The sequence below is a fragment of the Daphnia carinata genome, chromosome 7, assembly GCF_022539665.2.
Source record: "Daphnia carinata strain CSIRO-1 chromosome 7, CSIRO_AGI_Dcar_HiC_V3, whole genome shotgun sequence".
NCBI lineage: Eukaryota > Metazoa > Arthropoda > Branchiopoda > Diplostraca > Daphniidae > Daphnia > Daphnia carinata.
This window is the reverse complement of record NC_081337.1, coordinates 6,925,451-6,950,623: the sequence shown is the minus strand read 5'-3', so window position 1 is coordinate 6,950,623 and position 25,173 is coordinate 6,925,451. Positions and strand designations below refer to the sequence as shown.

At 41.6% G+C, this 25,173-nt stretch overlaps 4 protein-coding genes across 8 annotated transcripts in view; 2 read left to right on the top strand and 2 right to left on the bottom strand.

The window, feature by feature from the left end:
* Positions 1-4,459: 4,459 nt before the first annotated feature.
* Positions 4,460-7,075, top strand: LOC130689769 (uncharacterized). Of its 3 annotated transcripts, none has more exons than XM_059496391.1 (8): positions 4,460-4,904; positions 5,087-5,214; positions 5,424-5,607; positions 5,682-5,733; positions 5,799-5,925; positions 5,995-6,169; positions 6,247-6,383; positions 6,448-7,075. In XM_059496391.1, exons 1-8 carry the CDS (start codon positions 4,889-4,891, stop codon positions 6,652-6,654), a joined length of 1,026 nt encoding a protein of 341 aa, XP_059352374.1. In that variant the 5' UTR covers positions 4,460-4,888; the 3' UTR covers positions 6,655-7,075. The 3 variants fall into 3 exon arrangements, with proteins under 3 accessions (XP_059352374.1, XP_057368788.1, XP_059352375.1); XM_057512805.2 differs by having other exon boundaries at positions 4,461-4,704; XM_059496392.1 differs by lacking the exon at positions 4,460-4,904 and adding an exon at positions 4,946-5,021.
* Positions 7,076-11,974: 4,899 nt separating this feature from the next.
* Positions 11,975-16,483, bottom strand: LOC130688328 (G-protein-signaling modulator 2-like). Of its 3 annotated transcripts, XM_057511340.2 has the most exons (13): positions 15,997-16,483; positions 15,690-15,845; positions 15,458-15,593; positions 15,245-15,387; positions 15,021-15,144; positions 14,719-14,834; positions 14,417-14,583; positions 14,192-14,289; positions 13,911-14,114; positions 13,520-13,642; positions 13,204-13,357; positions 12,864-13,075; positions 11,975-12,762 (listed from the first exon to the last, which is right to left on the bottom strand). In XM_057511340.2, the coding sequence occupies exons 1-13, from the start codon at positions 16,071-16,073 to the stop codon at positions 12,571-12,573; spliced, it is 1,902 nt and encodes a 633-aa protein (XP_057367323.1). In that variant the 5' UTR covers positions 16,074-16,483; the 3' UTR covers positions 11,975-12,570. The 3 variants fall into 3 exon arrangements, with proteins under 3 accessions (XP_057367323.1, XP_057367460.1, XP_057367392.1); XM_057511477.2 differs by lacking the exon at positions 13,520-13,642 and having other exon boundaries at positions 13,953-14,114; positions 15,997-16,482; XM_057511409.2 differs by lacking the exon at positions 13,520-13,642 and having other exon boundaries at positions 15,997-16,480.
* LOC130689668 (26S proteasome regulatory subunit 6A-B) overlaps positions 13,078-25,173 on the bottom strand; it is a 63,198-nt gene continuing 51,102 nt past the window's right edge. The window contains exon 9 of the mRNA XM_057512639.2: positions 13,078-13,088. The gene's annotated coding sequence lies outside the window, so the exon portion shown is untranslated. The remainder of the gene's footprint in view (positions 13,089-25,173) is intronic.
* On the top strand, positions 16,591-18,615 carry LOC130690202 (ubiquinone biosynthesis protein COQ4 homolog, mitochondrial-like). The gene is made up of 7 exons (XM_057513239.2): positions 16,591-16,830; positions 16,913-17,053; positions 17,133-17,229; positions 17,290-17,392; positions 17,466-17,595; positions 17,662-17,755; positions 18,095-18,615. The coding sequence occupies exons 1-7, from the start codon at positions 16,737-16,739 to the stop codon at positions 18,252-18,254; spliced, it is 819 nt and encodes a 272-aa protein (XP_057369222.1). The 5' UTR covers positions 16,591-16,736; the 3' UTR covers positions 18,255-18,615.

Genomic DNA, 25,173 nt, shown 5'->3' with positions numbered 1-25,173 from the left:
GAAGACGATTGACTCTCAAAGGATGTCAAGGGCCAAGGCTCGAAAAGATGTTGATTCTGCATCGTTATCCATTTTCGTGTTATATATAAAAGTATCTAGGATTTTTAGATGTTGTGTCTATTTTCTTTTTCACATCCCTACGATTCCAGGCTTGCCCTGATGAAGATGATGAGCACCAGGCATCTCACTCGGGTGATGAAAGAACAAGATTACCTAGCCGAGAGACAGGCATCCAATGTTTGCTTCCAAGTATTCTTCTCTTCAACGCAAAGTTTGCCGACATTCTTGTCAGGATTTATGGAAATGATGAACATTCCAGTAGCATAGAAGTCGAGATGGTATAGGCGTACATGTAGACTCCACCAAGGCACACACACAGACATGAAGACGTTGGCATCATTGAACTTACCCTCCTCTCTTTTCCTGTCCCCTGTACAAGCTTCTTTCCGACTCTGAGACCTAAAGTCAATCATGCCTAACAACGGAGAATAGCGCAGCAGGAGAGAGGGAGATTGTGAGCGATTGAAAGGCAAACCAGAAAAAAAACATACACCGAAATGTTTGGTGTAGAAATGCCAACAAAGTTTGCTGCTAGACTATTGATCTATGGTTTTGTTTATACCGCGTACATACCCAGCCACTAACGATTCCAGCTATTGTAAATCTTTGATGAGGAACAGCGAAACTTCGTAGATCTAATAGATAGACGTAGCCGTCTGTACGTACCGCACTGCTTTCCGTTCCTTTGATTGGTTTTGGGGCTTCTTCATCGTGGCACCGAGAAACCATAGATGCACAAACAACTATTTTCTTTTGCTCTTGGTCGCCGTAAGCCTCCCTTAAGCATTTTCCAGCTTTACCTCGTGATCATCTTTATATTAATTGCTTTCTACTTCGTCTCTAGGTCATCATAAAGGGCTAAGCCCCACAGATCTAAACGCAGCCACATACCGTAAACGCAAACACACAAGTCGGTTTTCAAATCCAATTAAGCAAAGTGAATGAGCAAACAATTACAACCGTTACAAAGAGTGCGGAAGCCGACGTTCAATCCATCCACTTTGCTTTCTTTGTTTGGTAAGCCTGCCAGTGTCACCGCCTGAATTCTATTTTTATTGTTTCATTAATGTTAGTCTAGACTATAGTTTATGCATTTTCGCGAGGTGAGCAAATAACATTGTAGGGCTACAGGCATTAATGATTTACTTCTCATTTTGGGTAAAACGAAACGTAAAATCTTTCAACCAAATCATTAATATACGTAAACATGGGTGAGGCAGCAGTACTGACTTGACTTCCGTAGAACAGTTGTAAAACTTAGCGAAGAACAAATATGCAATCACAGCAAAGTCAAATTTCATCTCAACAAGAATCCGGAATTCTTTCAATCATATAATACCGGGAATCCTAGTCCTTCTTTATGATCTATACTTAGTGCATTACTATTTGTTTTTAATCGGCGGGTCGTTTTTAGCTTTTGAGTGTTGTTATAATTCGAAATGTCTGTATGTTTGGGTTTGAAAGATCGGCAGAATACCATGTTCGAATTGCTGCTGTTGGTCTCTAAACAAAAACTCGTCTTTGTAAGGGACAATAGATACGACGAGATGCTGGGATCAGCATAGGGGCGGACGAAACGCAAGACAGCGACAAATTCGAGTGAATACATTTGAAAAAAAAAACGGGCCTGGACGGTGATTGTGCAGCTACACTAGCTGCCTGTAAAACATCAAAAGAGCGGAGGGCCGTTTGAATTATTCAAACGGATAGGACCGCAATTGAATCACCATCATCTATATAGAATTGCTGTTTGTCCCGTCCCCTCTCTCACTTTGACGTCAATAGTTACATGCAACTGTAGCACACACTTTCACTTTGCCGACGGGCACGTGTACACACTGTAATCGGCTTTTGACGAAAGGCATCAAAGGAAATCGCAGAATTATGTATACAATACACACATGACAGACAAAGACAGAAAGAAAACAACAACAAAAAACGATTTATATGTGTAATAAAACAAGCTGATGCTGCTAGAGTGCTGGCTCGTTTTTCAAATATCCGCACGCGCATAAATATATACTGTATAACAGTATCCTCCCCCTCAAATCGGATGATTCCGCATTTGAACGGGTCGCATTGAGGCGACACAGAAGAATTACAGAAACAGTAGAGAAAAACGACGCGAGATTTATTTGACAACATGGCTGAACATCACGTCCCGGATTTTGTGCTGGGTAATGTATTCCACCATTTTTTTTTTTACCAAAAATCCGCATTTGTTTTTGCCATATTTTATCGCAGCAAATCCTTGTATAGACGCAGACCATCTACGGGCCGTTCGTGTGTTTATATTCATAGCTTGAAGGAAATCTTTGTATTTAGTATTAAATGGAGGTTCATGGGATTTGCGTGCGAGGGCTATTGTAGCTCTCTATGTATCTTGCCCGTTCGTTCAAGGATAAAACGAAAACAGAAAATCACAAAAGTTTTTCCTTCCCATTCAAGAAAGAACGAGAGAAACGAAAAACTTTGATAATCTGATTGAGTCTGTAGCTTCAGGCTTATAACTCGTTTCTTCCTTCTGGAAAGTAGATTGAAATTGAAATAAAGTTGGGAGTTGGAGTCAAATTAAAGAAGAAAAGAAAAAGAAAAGATCTGAAGCGGAATCAAAAAGTTAAAAATTCTCATCAGCCAGCAAAAAGATCCAGCGCATTGCAGTCCGGAAGGTATCAGTTACTTCCTCCCCTATTTCAAAGCTAGCTATACAAGACTCTGCCACGCCCTGGAGTAGGATCCTGCCTATCTACTACACGTACAGCGCACCATTCAGTTGTATAGGTATTGTACTCAATACGCAGCGGAAATGTCCGGCAGATAGAAGGCGCTTTACCGTGTAACATCAAAAGAGAAAAAAAGGGAGATGATAAAACAAAAAATCACAAAAAGCTGTAGGTATACGTGTAGCGGTGATAAGAGTATCTGGCGTAGTTTTCTTCTTCCCCCTACGGATCGGAAGAAGCGGACCATTCAATGAACGGAGTTATGAAATACCTCGAGAGCTAGTGAAGTAGTGGATGGGTTGTGATCTGTACATTCCACATGAAAGCGGAAGGAAACAAACGGATATAGAACGGGGGCTGTCCATAACGGTCTTCATGATAACGCATCTATGTGGATGGCTACCTTAGCGGAGAACCTCGGGCAAAACAGCAGGACTCGTCTGTGTACATCATCATATACATCGTACTGTACACAGTGTCAGCAGTGTATTTCTCTGCATATACATAGATAGAACCCTTCATTTCTCCGTTTTGGTATCATCTAATATTGGCCAAATGGTCAGCATCGCTGCTTATTGATCTATCCCTTTATGACTCTTTCATTTATTTATTTTCTTTTTCGTATTCCTTTTCATTCCTCCACGTTCTTTTTTTCCGATGTTCTTCATTTTCTTTCGTTCTCCTCTACTTGCGTAGTATTATGGGTTTCCATTACGCCCGTCACTCTAGCAACCATCAACACCCTCTTTGCTCCTTTGCAGTAGCCACCCCGGCGCCGACCGGCCGTTACAACGATCCAGAATCCTTCATCTGTAAAAGTTCCCGACCGTTGCCGAGCGCACGAGAAATCCCCCAAGTTTGCCAGTCACCACTGCATCTGTTTTATAACGCGTGCCTGAAAAAAAAAAACTAAACCGCCGTGTTGTGTTTTCAACATAAAAAGGAAAAAAGAAACTAAAACGTAAGTTCATAAGCTTCGATGGCTCATCTTTTGTTATTTATTCATATCGTCTAGTTTTGTTTGCTAGATTTCTATGTCGCAACTTCAAAAAAAACGTACATTCAGTTAGTGAGTGAGGGAGAGGGGGAAAGAAACCTCCCACTACATAATACATTACAAAGCCATCCAAAGAAGAAGAAGAAAAAAGAATAATGTTGACTGCCATTTGACTACGACGCTTTTTGATACGTGTGCGACACAACAGCTCAATCTGGTTATGATTGAATTGTAGAGTAATGTCATATCGATCGACAGGCCATTAATCTCTCGTTTTTTTTATAGTTAACGCTGGATCTATTGTAAGGTTAGAGGCGTTCTAGGCACGCAATAATGCAATCTCATGCATGATGGGTCTCTCGCTTTCCCCTCAGTGTCAGTATAGCGTGCACTGATTTTTTATTCTCCCCTCCTTTGCCACCCCTCGTTTACATCCAACTCTCCGCCTAGCTTTTTTTGTGTGTGTGTCGGCTATAGCTAGAGATTTACTATATAATACACGCATATAACTATACATATATAATATTGACCCGTGCGCGATAGACGGGGGTTTAAGGGACAGAGAGAGGACCAGCCGAGAAAAAGAGGGTGTTGTATTTGAGGGGGAGGACCCGGGAGGAAGGAAGACGACAGCGACAACAACAATTCAGGCACGAGTTACAGTTAGCAGAGAGACGAGGGTGGAAGAGAGACGGAAGACCGCGGTGAAAGACGAGTTCAGTTGGTGGGCAGACGAGTCACAAGTCGGGTCGTCCTTGCCACTCAAGAGACAGGTGCTGATGTTCGAAAAGAGAAACCGTCTCGATTTGACTGTCTGCCAGAATAGGTTTTCATCTCCAAATTACGTCATTCTGTTTAGACGTTGGCTCAAAAACAAAAGGATACTGTCTAGTCTAGTTGATAGAACGCGATAAAGGAGAATAGGTACGATTTCATTTGTCTTGAGAGACCTAGTCTTTCGGTTTCGTACCCTTCCCAAGTTGTGTTAAAGAGAAGAAAACACAAAGGGGGGAATTGGTAACCTTTTTTTCCCCAATTTGCTCGTTTACTTAAAGCGGTTCGTCTGTGGTGGGCGTTTCTTTCGACTCACCTTCTAATAAACTTCAACATGACACGTGGAACAGGTAGAGTTTTCTTCTTATGTCAGGATCGTTGTGTCGTTCTTTAAGCATGCATTGGGGGGTTTTGCATGTGAATTAATCCAAAACGTTCATCAGTGGTTCACGTTGCAATAGCGTTTGGTATACAATGGATTTTTAATGGCTTTATTTTGCGTCGTTGTGCCTCCCATTTCTTTTCTTTCTAGATCCAAGCTCAACGTGGGTCCATTACACAGGCGAGCCTATCGGCCCTGTCGGTTCAAACCGCAGCGACGGCCATCGAGTCAAGTTATTCGAAGAATCAGTGACTTTCATCGCTCAATTGCATCCGGAGGTACATCTGCTTTAATAACCTATCCTTAACAACACACCGTAGGCCAATGGTACGTGACGAACATGAACGACGTAAGGGAAGAACGATGTTATACTACACGTATGTTTTGAGAATGCGATCGATAAGACTGCACGTGGATGCGATCGTTAAGACTAGATGATGAGAAATGATGTGTCATTGTTGAACATGTGTTTTTTTTTCATGTCCAGGATCCCGACGGCATGGTTCCCCCACTCGACAGGACCTGGATGATTGGCGTATGGCCCGTTGATGTCTACCAGATTCCGATCGTTATTGGCATTTCATCCGGCGTGCTAGTTCTTTTGCTCTCTATTGCCGTACTCATTGCCTGGCGCTGTTGTCACATCCATCGTCTTCGTGAGAAAGCTTTTGGTAATAAAATCAAGTTCATCTCTATCGCCATTGATTACGTAACCTTTTCTTGATTGCATTTTTTTGTAATAAAGCAATCAACGACGAAGGACGAACACCCGTTATTCATTCTCCTTCAACTAGCAGGTGCGATTTCTTCTTTTTATAGCAAATTCTTTTATTTTTTAATCGAAAATTGTTTTATTGTACAGCTATCCGTCAATGTTAGCAATGTCAATTTCGCCTTCGAAGCCAGCTAGTCCGTCTCTGGCGGCACGGAATCAGTTGGCATCGAATTCCTGCGAGTTGGTGCGATTGACAACGACCCCTAGTAACGTGGTATTTGCGATTGGATTTGATTGAAAGACTATTTGATCATTACTTATGACGCTTTGGAATGCTTTATAGAGCACATCAACGACGGCCCTGACTGTTGACGACGACTTGCAACATCAGACAACAGTTGAACGTCACAGTTGCGAAGATATGTCATTGGTTGGATGTGGCAATTATATCGCCTTTGACATTCCCAGCTTCTACGAAGAATCCCTTAACTCGTCTTCCTTGAGTACATCGAGCAACGGTAAAATGAAAAAGCCAAATTGTGTTCTTAATTGATTGAATAACATCTATTTCTTTCAATAACCCTAAAAACTACAGCTGTTTTGGATGGCTCCTGGTCCAATTGCGAAGGATCCCTCAACGAGCTAAAGACACGTTCACTGCCATCTTGGGCACGTAATAAGCCCCCTATTCGGCCTGTCCAGCCAAGCGGCCGCCCTGTCATTCCCACCCAGGTAATTTTGGCACTACTTATCATGAAAATGGTTGGTTGGAACTCATTTTGCTTTTATAAACCAGAAAAATGAGTCGGGCCGTAGCGTTGTACCTATTATTGGTGTGAAACGTTCTCACCGGGGCCTTCGTCACGATGCAGCCACTGCGATGGCGCTGAAAAAGACGAAGGCATCGACTGTTCCAGGCAATAATGACACGTTGCCGGGACGTGTATCACTAGTTAGCCACAATGAAGCTGTGATCGTCTTCAACGAGCGAACTGCCCTATAAGAAAAAAAAATATTTGACAAATGAATAAGAAAAACAACTCGTTGCCAAACTGAGCCATTAACAATTGTTAATGGTTTCGCTAACTTTGCTTCCCAGCAAAAGAGGACTCCACTGCCAAACGACAGAACAATTCGAACAAATCGATTTTGTGTTTTAAAAGAAACAGGAACCGTTCGTCCCTTTCTTTATTTCTAATTAGGCTATTGCGTCGATATTATCTTCTTCAAAACTTCAAACTGTTGGGTACCACTTAAAAAGATAGTTTCCGTTTCCTATATACTTTCCCACCTGCTCATGTGTCTCGTCTTGTTTTCTCTTTCCCCCCATTAATTTTTTTTCTCTTTGTACAACCTTCATGTTTTCCGATATCACTGTTTTTACATCGTTTTATACAGAAATGGATACACTTAATTGGATGGATCAAATGCACTATCGTGTTTGTCCCTTCTGTTTTTTGTTTTTTTTCTCCGTATTGAGCCATACAACTGACGCAATAGCACGGTATATAGTGCAATAGTGATCGAAAATAAGCCCTACAAAATAAGCCGACTTTTCCATCGATGTTCAAGTTTTGTTTAATCTTTAGTTTGGCAATGAAGATATGTATTTTTTATTAGAAATAATCAATAATCACCAAAATAAACTTCATATTTGTTGTTGGGGCGAAAAATTTCTCAAAAAGAAAAATCCTAACGTGATGGCGCGCTACACGGTAAATAGCGCAATAATGAGTGAAAATAAGGCCAATTTTCAATTCATTTTATCTACAGTTTAACAGTGAAAATCTTTGTCTTATATTCGAAATCATAGTCACGCAAATTGGCTACATATTTGTCATGGGATTAGAAAGTTCTCAGAGAAACAGAAAAAGCGTAACGCGCTGGCGTGCTAGTACGATATATAATGCAATAGTGACCGAAAATAAGCCCGACAAAATAAGCCCGGCAAAATAAGTCCAACAAAATAAGCCCGACTTTTCCAAAAATTTAAAATTTTTTTAAAATCTTCCGTTTAACAATGAAAATATGTGTTTTTTATCCCAAATCATCAATAGCCACCCAAATTGACTTCATATTTGTCAAGGGATTAGAAATTTCTCAAAGAAACAGAAAAAGCGTAACGTGCTGGCGTGCTACCACAAGCTATAGTGCAATAGTGACCAAAAATAAGCCCGACAAAAAAATAAGCCGACTTTTCCACACATTTTCAATTTTCTTCTCCGTTTTGAGCCATAACTATAACGGATGCCAGAAGGGCGGGTTTAATCCGGAAAAAAGAGAAAGAAAAACATATTTTCATACTGAAAAGGAACATATGTGATGGAATAACCATTGCATTTGCGAGGGTTCGTAACTGAATTGGGTGTGGTCTACCCTTCGTCCATGGCTAATTCATATTGTTCCTGTTTCTTCGACAAACATTGAGGTAGGGGTCGCCTCAATTGCGCTTAGTTTACGAATAATACCGTAATACGCCGCCTAGCAGTGACAACGACGTCGCCCTTTATGACGAACGTCGTTGTGTACTCAGTTTGCATCTAATACACTTACGTGCCTACCGGCATCTGTTTATTTTCTATGATGCCCTTTTTTTTTTGTCGTTGTTATAAAGGGGGTATGGGAAACTGAAGGGTGCGGTCGATTCACGAAGTTCAGCATGCAACGAGTTTTCCCGGCGACCGATAGAAGTCACTTTGGTAAGTTACAGCGTTCCTTTTTCTCGCGGGAATCGTGACCATGTTCCGCTTTTTCTAGGTCGAGACATCTGAATCGTGATTAGCAACCCCTGTCTACGAACTCTACACCGTTCGTGCGGTAGACGGTGACGTGCTTTGCATCCGTAACGTCAGATCCTTTAATTAAAATTAATGTAGAAACGATGAATAATAAAGAACAGGAGCCACGGTGACGGTCATCAGCAATTCACGCGAACATGAGCTTCTTAGGTTTTAATTTTAAATGGAACTTATAATAAATAACTCGACAAGTTCCTTTATTTTGCTAACCCATTAAAACGAAGAGCAATGGATTGTCAAACCTTCTTAAGGTAATAGAAGAACGCGTATTTCTTGTTGGCTATTTCAGCGACAATTGTTATGGTAGTCTACTGTTGCCTGGCCAATGATTTCTTGCACTTTTTTTTCCACGGTGTTTGGTCGTATGGAATTCCGATGGCAATAAGTTTAAAAAAAATACAAACAAAATATAACTACACTTGGAGAACGTAAAAAGGGAACTTATGGTTATTGCAGTGATAAATACCAGACGGATGGCAGTTATTGGAAAAAAGTGACCCTGTGTCAAAGAGCTAGTCTCTTGTATCGAGCGCCTGTAGGAAAGTAGTGCTTATACGGCCGGCTAAAGTTTCCATTGGATGAGGTTGCATTTTACAAAAGAAACTGCGCTGATATCGTTGATTTATTATTGATTATTGCTTTCAACATAGTCTCTCCTTTGTCATGGCCAAATAGTTTTTCTTCGCTTTTTCCTTTGCTACCAATCTTGCCGTTAACAATATCTTTTAGAATATTGGATCGACTTATTTATCAAATCGCTGCGGAAAGATGGGGACTAGAAGAGATTCCATTATGGTTGGATTGTTTGAATTTGCTCCGGTCGTTGACTGAATTGTCTCTCATTAGTCCAGATTTAAGGGCAAGGCCAGCTGATACCGGACCCATAGGACGAAAGGATTACCCGACCTGCTTTTCCTTGTAATAATGAGGAAACTGCGAATCCTTACCAAAACTGAATAGCCCGGATTCCTTTATCATGGCTTTCTTGCTCCTTGAATTCAAGCTTTGATTACGTCACATGATTACTGAGAACAAAAGAGATACAAAGTGCTCTCACGAAAAGTAGACGGCCAACAATAGCACTGTCTAACACAAAAAGGCTCACGGCGGCGAAAAGCCAACGGTGGAAAAGCAATCTTAAAAATCATTAAAGTGCACCAACAAAAGTGCAACACAAATCCAAAGACGAGGTAGAAAACGAGAAACGGAGAAAGTGTACGACACAAGATAAATGTGTTTAAATAAAAAAAATGAAAAATGAAAAAAGGAAGACTGACAATATACCTGAGAGGTAACATAGAAATGAGAGTATAGTAATAACAAGAATATCCAAAGGGTGAAAGGAAGGATCAATGAAGAATGAACGTCTGCGGGCAGTTCATCTTCCGTACGTTGCTAGTCTAACGTGGCTGTGTGCGTCACAATAAAAACATTATGAAATCCATCTTTCTGTCCAATAAGTCTTATGGCTTAAAAAAAGCAAACAGAAAACGTGATACGATTTCCCAGGAAAATGGAAAAATACCAGACAGTAAACCAAATACAAACGATGTCCAATATCCGCTTCGCTCGGCTTTTGCAGTTGGAAAAAGAATGGATGACGGCTGTTCGAGTAAATCAGAAGAGTTGTAGCGAAACAATAATATGACTATCGAGTTTCACGATTTAAAGTAAAAGTAAAGAGTGCCAACAGAATAAATAAAATTTCAAAAGAAAGCCAATGAAATAAAAAAAGAAATCAAATAAAAGCCTGGAAGGGAGGCTCCGTGAAGATCGGAGATCGATGGCAACCGCCTAAAGACGTAGCAAATAAGGCGGAGCTGGACGCTGTTGAGGTCTATCCTATCCGAAGAGCGAGATGTCGAACGAAACACAACTGAAAAGTGAAGAGAAACTGGAGAACCAGACCGTGACTGTTACGGCAGTCGGTGCAGTATTTGAAAGGAAAATGGATGAAACGGAGAGAGCAAAAGCAAGTACAGTCTGAACCCGACGAACTGGAGCGCCGGACAAGATTTTGCCATCGAATCATGCCGAATGAAGCCATGAAAAAGCAAAGCGAAGGAAAAGCTATCCAGTCTGCTTGTTTTGTTGTTTACTCGGATCAATCAACTAACGCTGCAAGAGGCTTATACATAGCATTGGACGTCATTGGCAAAAGGAATCAAAAGTCCGTGAAAAAGGAATCTGGAATTTCAGAAATTATAAATAAAAAATGAATTCACCGGAATCCGTGTTAGTAATATCGATATTTCGCAATTTGTTAAAGGTCGTATAAGCGATTTGCTCCATTCAAATCAAGAATGAGCGAAAGGAATAGTGTACAAGGACAAACCTTTGTATGACGTGAATACACTCGGGACTCGTTTGACCAACGCCCTAATACCAATTCATCGCGTCTTGGATCGTTAGGCAACAAACAATTCAGCAAATCGCCAGAAATTTTATGCTATTTTTAGGAATAGCTGAATGACGCAACACGCCACACAACATCGTCGAACCACTAAGAATGCAGTAAGTTACTTATATCTACTGTTTTGTTATCCAAGTAAAAAGAAAGTAAATACAATTTTGAGCTCCATCATAAATTTGTACAACATCATCGACAGCATGAAAAAACTCAAAAAACAAATGAAACGAAAAAAGGGGAACATGTATGTTTTACAAAGGGCGCAACACTTTGAAGGGAGATGGTTAAGGAGTAGAACGCTGTAGAAGTTGATGACCAGATCAAGAGGGAAAGAATAGTGGGGCATTGGTGCAATTGTTATGATACGATTTCATCATCAAAACGCAAACTGTTGCGCTCGCAATGTATGCCATCAAAATGCTGGAATCTTCCGTTCAACGAAATGTGTAAACGAGTGTAGGAAAAGCAATATTGATGAGGCCGGGAGTAGGAAAGAAAAAAGGATGACATAAGCGAATCGGCGAATACACACCGAGACGCACACAAGTTCGTTTGGGAAATTTCTCTTCTCTTTTGTTTTGTTTTACCTGTTCTACATCCTTCTGCCTCTCCTCTTAAGAATGGAATCTCGAATCCCATGTAAACAGCTGGAATAGACACAAATCGGGAGGGGAGTAGACGCAGTGCGACTGGGAAAAGCGCAGCTGGACTGGATTACATTGCACCCGTCTAAATGTTGCATCAACATACAAACAAACAAAAAGATCCTGTTGAACATGTCGCAGGAATGGAGTCTTGGAAGATGGGATAAAATTCCATTGCTACGAATAAGTTCAGAAAAAAAGGGATGAAATTTGTTCACACATGGAAGATGTTGAATATCAAATAGAATTCAGTTTACTTGTGTCAAAAAATAGAACAAAGCGATCTCGATTCCAACACTAACTCCCTTTTCACAGTGCTTTTTAAAACTCGTTTACCTCTTTTGGCGTTGACATTTACATGTCTTTCACGTCGGGGAAGGAAATTTTTTCACTTCGCTTTACGAAAAGAGAAAAATCCCCAAAGAAATAGCACCACATAACCAAGTAAAAAAGATAAACGGAAATCGAATATTTTCTTTCTTCCTCCTGTCACCCGTCGCCAAGTAAATATCGTGACTAAACTTCTACGAAAAACGATTTTTTTTTGCGTTATAAAAAAGCGATGATTTCCCATTGCAAAAAAGAAATAAAATAAAAATAAATCAATACGACGGGAAATGGCCTATTTATTGTCTTCGAACTGTCTTTCACGTTGAGGGAGAGACAACTCTCTTCCCAACGTAATAGAAAGAAAAGGGGAAGACAAGAAATGCGACGCTTTAAAGCGAACGCCTTTGAACTCGTGTGCCATCATGCAAATACGGACAATCAAGAAGCCAACCCCGTGTTCAGATTTATCTTGTTTTTGTTTGCTCGCGTTTTCTTTCGAAAATGAGAAACCATCAAATTGTTTCTTTTCCAGGCATCTACTGCAAGCATAAATCGAACGTAATAGATGTGAGGTTGGAAGAGTTTAAAACTCAAGTCAATAATAAAGAAAATGAGAAACGGGTATGTGAAACGATAAACTTATGGGCGCGCGAGAGAATGTCAACACACGTTTCCATCATCGATGAGGGCTGTTGGCGGGGAGGAATATTTTGGAGGAAATTGGGATACTGATTCCTCTATGATGAAGTGGCAGCCGCTCCATTGGCTGCGAGGGGGGGTGAGGGATCTTCTGCTCTCTGATCCTCAAGTCGACCCGATTGTAATCGCATTATTAGCGAAAAAAAATCCTCGTCGGGCATAGTAGGTCCTCTGTGTCTCCGAGGCGATGTGTCCGGCAAGGCGCTGCGTTGATCTTCCAATCGTGTACCCTATTATCGAGAAAAGACCGAAAGGAAAAAAACGAAACATATGAAGTCATAGATTTATTTTAAAAAGTTAAAAGCCGATCAAAACGCGGAATAAATCTTACCTGACACCGCATCAGCATTTCGAAGAAATTCTCATCGGGCAACGCAGCCGCATCCTCGCCGGCCGGCTCGGAAGAAAGTCGGCGTAAAATATCAGGATTGGCGTTGTTGAGGCCGGGTAGACGTGGTAGGGACGCTCTCTGCTCATCCATCCGACGGCTCTGCATGCCGGCGATCAGGTCTAGTAGATCCTCCTTCAATCGGGACGGACTCTCTGCAAAACAAATAAAACCAAAAGGAAATCTTAAGCGAAAAAATACAAATACAGAAACAAGATGGAGTCCAAAAGTTTGGCTGCAACTCAAAGCTTACATTTGCTGTTACCCGGCTAGATTTACTCACCGTGAATATTTGACGGTAGCGTACTTGCATGTTGATTTTCCTTGTTGTCAATGATGGCTAGCGAGCAGCGCTGATCATCCATGCGTTTTGATTGAAACTGAGTGACCAAATTAAAAAAAGACTCTTCCTCATCCATGGCATCATCGCCATTAGCCTGCCATAAAAGAAATCACACAAAAAATGTGTTGCGTTAGCAACAGGATGGCCTGCTGGAGATAGTGAAGAAACAACTGCATGCAAGACGTGAACAGTAGCGAGCGAGCAGGCAGACGAGAGGCACCCGATAGAGCGGGATCAAAGAGGATTATTCACTTACAAACGAGGGCAGCATATCACGTTTAACCACTGGGTGGCCAGCGAGCGGTCTGGGCCACACAGCATCCATGTCATGCAGTTGCCGGCGTCCCTTGCCATGAAGATGTTTCACATCCGGCGTCAGCTGGATTATACACAATGTAAGCAACCGAAATGAAAAGGATGCAGGAAAACAATGAACAACAATGAAGATAACAACAATTGCCATGCCGCAAACTCGCGAGAGGAAAGAAAACAATAAGCTTAATTTTTGGACAGCCATAAAGTGAACATTCCCGCCTGCCCCGATTCGTAATAATAATTTAAAAAAAAAGGAGACCACCTGATGTGGGGCGATGCGAAGAATAAAGGCGAAATGAAAGAACAGCGACAGCAAGCAAAAAAAAACAAACCTTGAGCAAATCCATGCGTTCCATGCTTAACCTTCGCCTTGCCTTGCTATCTGCTCCGTAGAGTCCGTCGTCGTCGCCCTCGGATGCGTGACCTTTCGTCGAATTTCCCATGCCACCGCAACCACCGTCGCTATCGACACCGAGAGTTCGCCTCAAATCGGCCAAGTTCATCTGTGCAGTGGCTTCGCCGGTCGGATCGCCAATCTTAAAGAAAAACAGGAATGGTCATTTTATGCTATTACTCCATTTGGAGTTCGCTTGATTGCTTTATGCTCGCTCACCTCGCGGGATATTTCAAGGTGCCGCTGTGCGTAGTGCAGAGCCTTTTCGTGATTTCCCATGGCAGCGTGTGCGTTCCCCAAGCTCCAGCAAGCACGGCCTGTTGATGGCGGTCACGCGGAAGAAATGTACAATGTTAATGGCAATTACGAAGAGTGAATTATTTAAACTAAGGCAATAAGGCCACGCGATAAAACAAGAAAGAGGGAAAAGTATGCAAAATCTACCTTCTCCAACTTTATCCATGAGTTCTTCAGCTATACGCAAGTGCCGCAGGTGGTAATCGATGGCCGTGGGATAATCGCGCAGCAGCGTGTACGTGTTCCCCAAACTGTAACAAGCCTGTGCCTCGACGGCTCGATCTCCAAGATCTTGTGCCAGTAAGAGAGTTTTCCTGCGGGAGAAGAGGGAACAGTGAGCGGGTTAAATTGATTTTCCAAAGGATTCCTTTAAAGCTTCAATATTCCATAACACTATCTTTGATACGCAAATTAAGCGAACTTTCAATCAGCAGAAGGAAGTCTCATACTTGTAATGTTCGGCTGCCGTCTCAAACTCTCCAAGGAAGATGTGCGCATTTCCGAGGTTACTGTGTGCTCTTCTTTCAGCCGCTTTGTCCCCAAACTCGCGAGCAATATTCAATCGCTAGAACCACAATCAAGAGGGAGCAAAAAAGTTTCAAAGAAAGTTTTTCCTTTTTTTACATACACCACGCACAATTTGTCACTCATCGATTTTAATTTTTCCAAGCTACCTTTACACTGCAGAGCTTCCGCTCCAAGAGAACATACCCCCAGAAATATGCTGTCCTTGCAACTAGAAATGGCTCACCTCTTGATGATATTTGATGGCCTGCGTAAAGCTACCTAGAAGATAGTGTGTGTTGCCGAGATTCCCGCATGCTCGCCCTTGGGCAGCCCGATCGGCTATTTCTCTCATGAGCTCGAGATTTTCTCTTTAAAAAAGATGAAATACAAAAAAGAATGTACAAACGATCGGTTATTAACACATCACCAAGATGGGATTTTTCTAGGAAGAGGGGTGGGGAAACTTACTCATAATAGTTTACAGCAGTTAACAGGCAATTCCTCACGTCTTCTGGAAACTCGCCAGGATCTTGTTGACCCAGTCGCCCAAGATGTTTACCCTTCGCATGGAAAACGTTCCCCAAGTTGTACAGCGCTCTGCCTTCGCCAACCTGGAAATCCAAACCGGCCGTGTTTGCATAGGATGAGACGAATTAAGGTGCTATAACGAAAATGCATTACTTTATCGGAAAGCTCTCTGGAAATGTCTAGGTGTCTTTTGCAACAGAGGACAGCTTCATCAAATCTACCCATGACTTTCAATGTATTGCCCAGGTTTCCACTGGCTTTGGCTTCACCCAGACGGTCTCCCATGGTTCTGTAAGGAAAATTGGTAAAATAAAAAGTGTCATAGAAGACAAAAATTTTGTTTCACATCATCAAAAGACAAAGGAAAAACTGGGTACAAAATTACCTGGCTAGAGTAAGATCATGTTTGTGATACTGCATGGCTTTAGTATATTCACCCAAGTAAAAATATGCATTGCCCAACTGGGAATAGATTGCGCTCAGAGTTCTTAAATCATCTGTTCCAGCCTGGATTGCAGCTTCGAAAAAGGCAACGCCAGCTCTGTGAAACATCCCATATTCAACAAAGGAATTAAGATTATAAGTAACTGACATTTAATGCAGTATTTGGTATCAGTTTTAAGTTTTCGAACCAACAAGTGAATATATTTGCTTCAAGTATTCAAATATGACACATGGTTGATCACTTTTACCTGCAATCACCAGCTTTGCAAAGACGCTCTCCTTCTAATGCCAATTCAAGGCAAGTGCTGTTATCCATGTCTGTCATGTTGCCGAACTGTGTGTGGACTTAGCGAAACTGAACTGACTAAGAGATATTTGCCTCCAATTCACTCCACTATGTTTGGATCAGTAAACCTAACCTAAAGAAGACGAGCGTCTAGGAAAGCCTCGACTTCAAGAGACCACTAGAGAGACTGAAGACCTAAGACGTCGAGTTCAAATTCGGGCAACTCCCGACAGAGTATTGATTGCCGAGTTGCGCGCGACTAAAGCAGTCGCCCGATTTACAACGACTGGTTGCTTTGCTTGCTCTTTTTTCTACTACTTAAGAACCAAAAATATGAACCAGCCGTGTATGACAGTGGCATACAATTCAAATCACTATGTTATTACATTAGGATACGAAACATGGTTAAGCTAAACGTTTCAAATGAAGATAATACGTTTTCTGATATTAGAAGGCAATCGCAGAAAACAACTGCCGCCCTGGCTTCTTTCCGCGCAAGTTATACAAACGACCGTTGGATACAACAACATTGCGCGAAATGTGGCAGACGAAGTAAGGAATTCGAATTGTTCTTAAAACTTGTTTGACTTGTTTACCGTATTTTGTGTTTAGTGAAAGTGGCCATTTCTGGGACGATCACGTGAAAACGTCGTTTCTGTGACTAGCAATTGAAGTTTGTGTAATCCACCGCACAATAAAAATATGCTAACGCCAAGCTTAATCACCTGCCACAATCGAGTTGTTCTTACCGTGCTTCAGCGACAATACACAACGACATCTCGACTTCCCAACATCTGTAAGTTTCGAATTACCGAATATTTTTACCCGTTCGTATGTCCTAATTTGGCCTCGTTTTTCCATATATTAAAAACACCAAGTGAACTGGATTAGACAGGGTGACCCTACAAACACAAAAAATGAACCATTGTACAATGGGCACATTCCCATCAACATATTTCAAAGAGCTATTCTTTCCATCGGTTCCAGCATTATGGCACTCACAGACCCAGCAAGAGGAGGTGACCTGAATTCAAAAGCCCCACAAAATCTTTTTTCTTTTTTTTTACATTGAGCAAGGTTTTTATTTCATAAAAACAGACATGATTGCTGTTAATGGGGAAAGCTCTGGCCATTTTGCTCTTATAGGAATGCATAAGAAAATGCTGGAAGACGAAGAAGGTCAAGAAATCCTCAAGTAACTGGTTTTTTCGACATATTTTCTCAGACAATGAAACTAATTTTTGTTGGCATTTAGAGATAGGCCAACAATAAACTCGAGCTCAATAGAACTTGAGAAGCTCAAACATTACCCAGAGGGGACTTTAGGAAGAGAGTACTCAAAATTTCTTGAAATTAATGTAAGACAACTTTCCTGACTGTGACATCTTTACGAACATAAATCTTATGAGATAAATGGGTATAATTCAACAGAACGTCAGCCCTGATACAAGATTGCCTGTCCGCTTTGTTGACGATCCTGACTTGGCTTACGTGATGCAACGCTACCGAGAAACACACGATCTTGTCCACACACTCCTTGGTTGCCCGACTAACATGTTAGGTACTTCCGTGTCCGTATTCTTGCACAATTATAGCCGGAAATGTTAAAACAAATTTGCGCTTTTAGGTGAAGTTGCAGTCAAGTGGGTTGAAGCGTTGCAAACGGGATTGCCTATGTGCATTGGAGGGGCCGTGTTCGGCCCCGTTCGCTTGAAACCGAAGTAAGTAGATCAGAGGGATAATTCATTGCCTCTTCCTTTTGTCTCGAAAAACACGAAGAAAAACAATACTAACAGCAAAGACAAAGAAAGGACAAGTGAATATATCGTTTCCAGGCTGTTAATTGAATCTGACCGCTGTGACAATGATGGAGGCCGTAGAAAATTTGAGGTTGAATGAATTGATGTCATAAGAGCTTCTGCCTTCCCTCTTCTCGTCTCCCCTGTGTGGTTGTTGTCTCTTGTTCTCCCTTTAGTCGAGTACTACGCTGAGCCGCTTTTGTCCTCTCTTCACCAGACTAATGAGCTCCTTTTCCGTTGTCAATTATCGTGTTCGTGCAGGAACCGATCGACTTATCTGAGCAAGTACTTACCGTGGGCCATCCGCGTGGGTACGAGGAGCAGCTTCCTAATGAATGTCTTCTACGAACGACGATGGGAGCAGGACGTCACCGAGCTGCGTGACGAATTGAAAATCGAAACTCCCCCCGGGGTTTTATAGTCTCGGCGCCCTGTAGAGAACGTGTCCGTAGATGCAGAGACTAATGGACTGAAGATGCCGCAACTCGACTCGACGCCGATCGCAGTGTAAGCTAAATAGCTAAAAAAACAGGAACGTCTTTTACTCAATAATTTTTCGTCCTCATGTCCGTCTTAATTTCCTCGATTGATTCTTCTTCGCTCCCTCATGGTCTTTTTTATTTTATCTGATGGAACATTCTATCCACTCGTAGGCTTTCATTTTGGTAGGAAAGAGAATAGAATTGGCTAACACAATAACCCGCTGATTGAATACATACTTATGTATAGAATGTGCGCCCTATATGAACATACAGATACATGGGGAGAAAGCGTAAGAGAGATATCTATTTATTAATTTATTTATTGCAACATCCGGTTCGTCTACCCAATTGTAGCGTAGTTGAAATATCACAGGAATAGAGGACCGTGCAAGTCATCAACGAACGAATTGTGGTAAATGAAGTCGTAAAATGACGAAACGTTACAATGGAGAAGCGCGTCATTCACACATGCCTTTTTCTCGTCTACCATCAACAACAACGGACAAATGTGATCTACTACTAGCAAGCTTACGAAAAATCAATAACGTCTATCAAGTTGACGACGACGCTTTCTTTTTCTTTCTCCGTTGGGCTTCTCTTCCAACACCTTTCACCTTATTCCACCTAGAGTTTAAAATTCACCGTTAGATAGAAAGTCTAACAAGGGTTCCAGAAATCAGAACTCAAGTTCCATCTGAAGTGGCACTAGTTGGCCCAGACAGACAAGTTCAATACAACCTTAGGTTATAGTGGACACCCAATTTGTCTTTACGTGCGTTCGCTCAACACTAACTGCAGCGTGGGTGCTTAGACTTTGGCTTTACACGGTTAACTCATTTTCCGTTGATGGTATAGCCCTCTTCTTGTATCTTGTTTGCCACGACAGTCGGTCTAATAGGTAGCCAACTGACCACCGGGTAACATCTTGTTACGTGAAGGACATTTTCCGTCCACTATCAGCTGTGTTCTATTTGCGCGTGCGGATCCAAATTGACATGATTGTGCAAAAATTCGTACGCTCTTTGTCATGCCAGGCAGTTGTGGACTACACCATTTTGCATTATTGGATCTACGAACGCTTTATTGGATACGAGAAATTGCGAAAAGAAATTGAAAGTGACTAGAGAATGAAGCGTTTTATATCGTTCGTTTCTCTCGTTTTCCTGTGTTTCTTATCGTTTTCATTCGTAGCCGTAACCGTTTATCATACAGATAGGCTGCTGGAAATAAAGAATCCCAATGTATTCCACAGATAACGACGATCCACTGCCTGTATTGCTCCGATGCTTTTACGCATTGTTCCGGATATTTGGATGCATAATATCGACTGGGAGGGAATATTAATTAATGGAGTGAATCTCTTTCGTCCCTTATCGACGACGTTTTTACCCGATTACGCTAGTTCTTGACTTTCACCATCTTTCTCAGTTTGACCATAGATGCGTAAATACAACGCCCATGGTGGACTCACTAGCATGTCCTCTGAGACACGATTGCTTCGTAACAAGTAAAAGCTTAGAGAAATATTGAATGGCATCGCATGGCCAAGACAGACGATATGATGTATAAAGGATGATGTCCCTTGACCTCTTTTCTTTACATCCAGTGACTTGTACTCTATCGCAAAATGCCCCTCGACGTTGCTCAGCTTTTTGGCCGGACGCCGGCGACCGACGGTCTCCGGCACACGCAGTGTATATAAGATAACGTGACTTCATTAACTACCATCGATCCCGGCCCTGGAGTAAATTGTTGTATATGACGACAGAGATCCTGATATGCAGTGCTGTACATGGTATGGCAGATATATATCACAGTAGAGTCCAGTGTCCTGCTTTTTTGTTGGTTGAAGCGGAAGGGAGCAACAGCATCCTCCTGAGACTAGGCGACTACCAAAAGAATAAAAAAAGGAGTGGGGATGACACAAGAAAGCATAGTAAAAAGAAGAAAAAGCTGAACAGATGGGTACCAAAATGTTCTCTGGAGCTTAGTTTGACGTCATCTGCTCTTCGACCCCCCGAAATCAACCAAGTATCCGGTTACAACAAGAATCTGCCACCGCCTCTTGCGCTGCAAATGGAATTGTCGCTCTCCATTCCATTTAAATCTATACCAAGCGCGATGTTATTTCTGTTTTGATCTGAGCGATGCGATGACTTCAGTTGGTGCACGAAAACCTTAGTCGCTTTTCACTTAAACTTCGTGATTTGCTGAGGGACTCCATAATCCGACATATCCTTTGTTTTGAACTGCATATCTCTCTCTTTTTTGTCCTTGGCGTTCCTATTGATTTTGGTCATCCTGGGGGGGGGGGGGACTTTTGCAATAAGGGTCAGTAGCGAAATTGAAACGAAAACAATAAGTTGGAATGGGATGACAGGGAGAACGATTCTCATTTCCCCTTATCCACGGACAGTTGCAGACCTTGAGAGAGTTAATGGTAACGCCCGACGCACTGAATGACACTGTCTAATCGACTCACTTTTGGTTGAATGTATGCTCGGCCAACCGGCTTTTCACTACGCACTAGCCGTGGATTATATGTTCAGAGGGTGAAGCAAGATCATTTTTTCTGACCGTACGATGTGCAGCAAGCATGGCGTGCAGCGATTTTCTTCCTTTTGTTAGCAGCGCATTAACGTCGGCAGGTTCGTCTGAGTCGCACGTCTTTCTTTCCCTCTCGTTCCTTTCTGTTATCTTCACAGCCTGTAACGCAAGACAGCTTTGCTTCCCTCGTGCAACAGGAGATTAACCAGTGACGCAGAAACCGTTATTTCACCAAGACTTGGTGGCTGTCTTTCTGGAAACCTTGCATTTTCTTTTATTTGAGAGACGGAGGAATGGCAGCTACAATACTACTCTCTGGGCTAATTTCCTTGATCGTTCCCAATAACCTTGCAAGGGGTATAATACTCGAGCTTCCTCTAATAACATTCAATATACGACGCACCACATGAGATACCCTTTGCAAATGAACGTGACTTTCCTTCGCTAACGGTTGGGCGTTTTTCGAGAAGTGTTTGGAAGTCGTTAATGTTTCCCGTGGAAATTAAATGTGCGCACAGTAAGTTCTTGACCCACTTCTACGGCCGATGCAGAACTGCACTACTCAGAGGACTAACAAAATGATGAAATAATTACTTTTTAAGGGGAGAAGTTCAGTACCAGCCGAACGAATTTACTAACCGCCATGTCTTTGTGGGCGGGTTTAGAACAATTAGTATATGCTAGACTTAAAATTTTCAAGTGCTTCGGTGGCGAACGTGATGGATAGAAGGGGGGGGGGGACAAAGGGCGGGTACCGCGATCAAAGATTTAGTCAGCTGTATCTCGATCGTGCTGTGTCACTTGCACGCAGATATTCTCACTACGTCTTCATATGAAGGCATACAAAAAATGACAGATGAAGGAAGATGATGATGGCGTGACAAAACCAGCAGCTGCTACGAAGAATGGAACCCCACTTCAAATATTGTGACATTGATGACCTCGACTACTTCGCCTTATTCCTTTTTTTTTACCCTTTACCGGCACAGTTTGTCGATGGTAGCAGTTGGCCACTGCCTCTTTTCCATGGAAGGAGAATAATCAAATGCTATACAGATGTGTCCATAGTGATAATCTAATATTTGCCAAAGATTGACAGGAAAAGGAGAAAAGGACAAAGGGGACCGCTTATAACGTAGGAGGGATACGGCAACTCGCAAGCTGAAGCACACATTATCATCACCATCCAATTTCTCGAATGTATTCAAGGGTGGAGCCACGAAATGAAGGAATCATAAGCTTAATGTCCGTTAATGTTTTCGCGTTTGTTTCTCTTTTCCTTTCGTTCTTTTTGCGCTATCCAGGAATGAGAAGGTTTTTTTTTTTTTCGTAATGATATATTTGCATTCTTATTTAAAAAAAAAATGAATGTTTGATGGCAAAGCCGGAGAGAAGCGGTCGGCTTCCCATCGATAAGCTTCTCATTTTTGAAAGCTTAATGAAATGCATCGATTTAGTACCCCTTTTTTCCCTTTTTTGCCACTCCATCTGGCGTATCTATTCGGCATTGCCGCAGCTTTGTATAATTTGCAACACAAATATGCTCTAGACCTGTCTGTGTCGTTACAAACTCTTCATATACTTTGGGGAAGCAGGTCCATCACGCGGTCGTGCAAGAGGACTCCCGAGATCGGTTTTCTCCTTCCGAAGAATAGAGTACAGGCTTAGAACTGCCGATGTGAAAACTGTTCTCTCGTTTTACGTATCTTTTTATTGTCATTTTATCATTTGGGGGTTAGCCTCTATAACGCAGCCTACGTACACTTCGCACTGTATGAACCGCACCCCGCTTCTGCAGCTATTCTAATACCCGATATGTATTCAAGAAATTTCATTATATGCAAAGCTCTATACGAATATGACTACCGACGTCGGTGGCGTCTGAAATGCAGTCAAATATATTTTATTGGCCCACTACCGATTCCTTTTCCCCCTTTATCTTCGTTTTCATTTGTTATTTTTTTTTCTCCACAAAAGGCAACCCATCTTCCAGCCTAAATGCATAGTAAAGGGATGCAGTGCCGTGCCGTGGAAAACATATTCATCTTAATAAAGAATGCGAGAATATTTTTTTGTCAGTTATTGCATACCAGCTGAGCCAGACGACCTAATGCGTCCACAAAGGAATTACGTGATTTTCACGAGAAAAATTTAATAATATACGACAGCTCAGAAGAGAACATAAGCTACAAATATTGTGTTTTAACAAAATGGGTTATATCGTGAAAAAAAAAGAAGAATGGCAACCGCAATCCTTATTGTCTCCCTTGTTCTACCGGCTTGAGTTTCCTTTGGGCGTTGTGTTGCAAAATAGCGAGCAGTTCAATATAAAGTAGCACAGCGCACAGCGAAACTCGATTCTCTCTCCATTTTGATCCTAAGCGTGTTCCTCATTGGAAACCTATGTACAACAGAATGGATCCTATTGTGTTTAGCGGTGACACAACATCAAACGAAAAGGACGGCAGAGTGAACACAACCACAAAAAAAAATTATTAAATATTGTGATACATCGTTCGTATTATTAGCACTGTATCCTACTTTATGATCTTGCTTTCCTAACATCTGTTCTGCCTCCTACACAATCTTCTTATTCGTTTCTTGTACACATACAACAAACTGTCACATATGGCCAACACAATGAAAACGAATATGAGTAGATACTTTAATGTTCCGCGACGTGCGCTGAGAGGATATTACATTCTCCACTACCTAAAAGCGTTTTCCTGTATTTTAATCATTTTTTTCTGTTGACTTTTCGTGAGGAGACAACGAATGCCTGCATTGAACAGGCAACGGACGTTAATCGTGAATCTATAAAGACCAAGAAGTTAGAGGAATAAAACAGAAGGCAACGGCTATGCACGAAATAGTCTACTGGGGGTTTTGTGACGACTAGAGCGAAAGAAAACTCTTGAATAGAACTGAAAGTACGTACAGGAGATGCCAAACGGAAAGAGAGCCTACTACATGAAAGGAAAACGAAGGCGTCGAACGTGTGCAATGATGTCTCCTTCAGAACTCGTAGCCATTTCCATTTGCACTCTAATGACTCGTTAAAGTCATTTCCATTTCGTCTTTCTTTCGCTATTCACGTTTTAAAACGCAGAAATGTGGGGAGGTAGAAATTATCTGAAGGAAGGAAAGAGTTTCCCTGGTGCATTAAAATCCGATCATTTATATCACTTTACAATTGCGTAGGTTCTAGACATAATTGAGACTAGTATCCATAAAAGTCCGATAAAAAAAGATTTGCTAAATGCGTAGTTTCTTCTGACTCCAAGCTGCAAAGTCAATTATCGAACGAATCTACTCGTTGTGCAAATGGCATAAGAGCAGCTTTTCAACAACATCTCATAAGGATCTAAATTGATTTTGCTTATCAATAAGCAGTCTGATACCATCTGATACTAGAAAACGTTTCCGAAATCCTGTTTTCACCGGAAGCAATAAACGGTGCTGTTTTGTTGATCGTGGAAGAGAAATAAGAGAGACAAATGTGAAAGATTTTCCTGTTCCCCAAGACAACAATGAAAAGAAAGAAAATAATGGAAGATGATATAGAGTAGCCTTGTAATCAGTTATATGGAACGAAATGGTATTTATATTCTACTTTAACTGCAAACCATAAGTCAAAACTGATCTGACTTTTATTTATTAATTTTTATACGCAGTAGCCTATATGTGTATTTTTTGTGAACATGTTTAACCCTTGAAGACCCCAATCAATCCCTTCTGAATTAATCCAATGAACGAGTGGAGGAAAATTTTGCAATGGATGGACAACATAATGGGTGGATTACGGAAACCACTTTCTCAGTTCGACCATGTGTAAATATTTGTATGGCTATGTCTTTGTCAGAGAGAAATCCATCATCTTCTCAGATAGAAACCGATCAATATTTTACTAGGCCTCCGGTATATTTTACAATAGCAAAACTTTCACATGTATGCAACAGAATGTTTTTTTGCGTACGCTAGACTACAGCTCTTTTTCATTTATTGGCAAATGGTGGTTGAATCCCTTCGCCAGCAACGCGCATGTGTGTAATTTTATATTGGATACAGTGGGCGTGATGTTCCACATCAAGGGCGTTTGGATCAAACGGGTTTTTCAAAGTTTTTCTCACTTTATTTAGTCCTTCTGGATACCAGTCTGGAGCATACAGAAAGTCAAAGAAGCACGGTTGAAATCCGTTTGGCCTTTGGGCTTTACCCCCAGTGTGAGTTCTATACCACTTCATTTTACTCTCCGTTTACCCATTGATTTTATTTCAAATATTTGTTCTTTTTCCATAACAATTTTTGTGC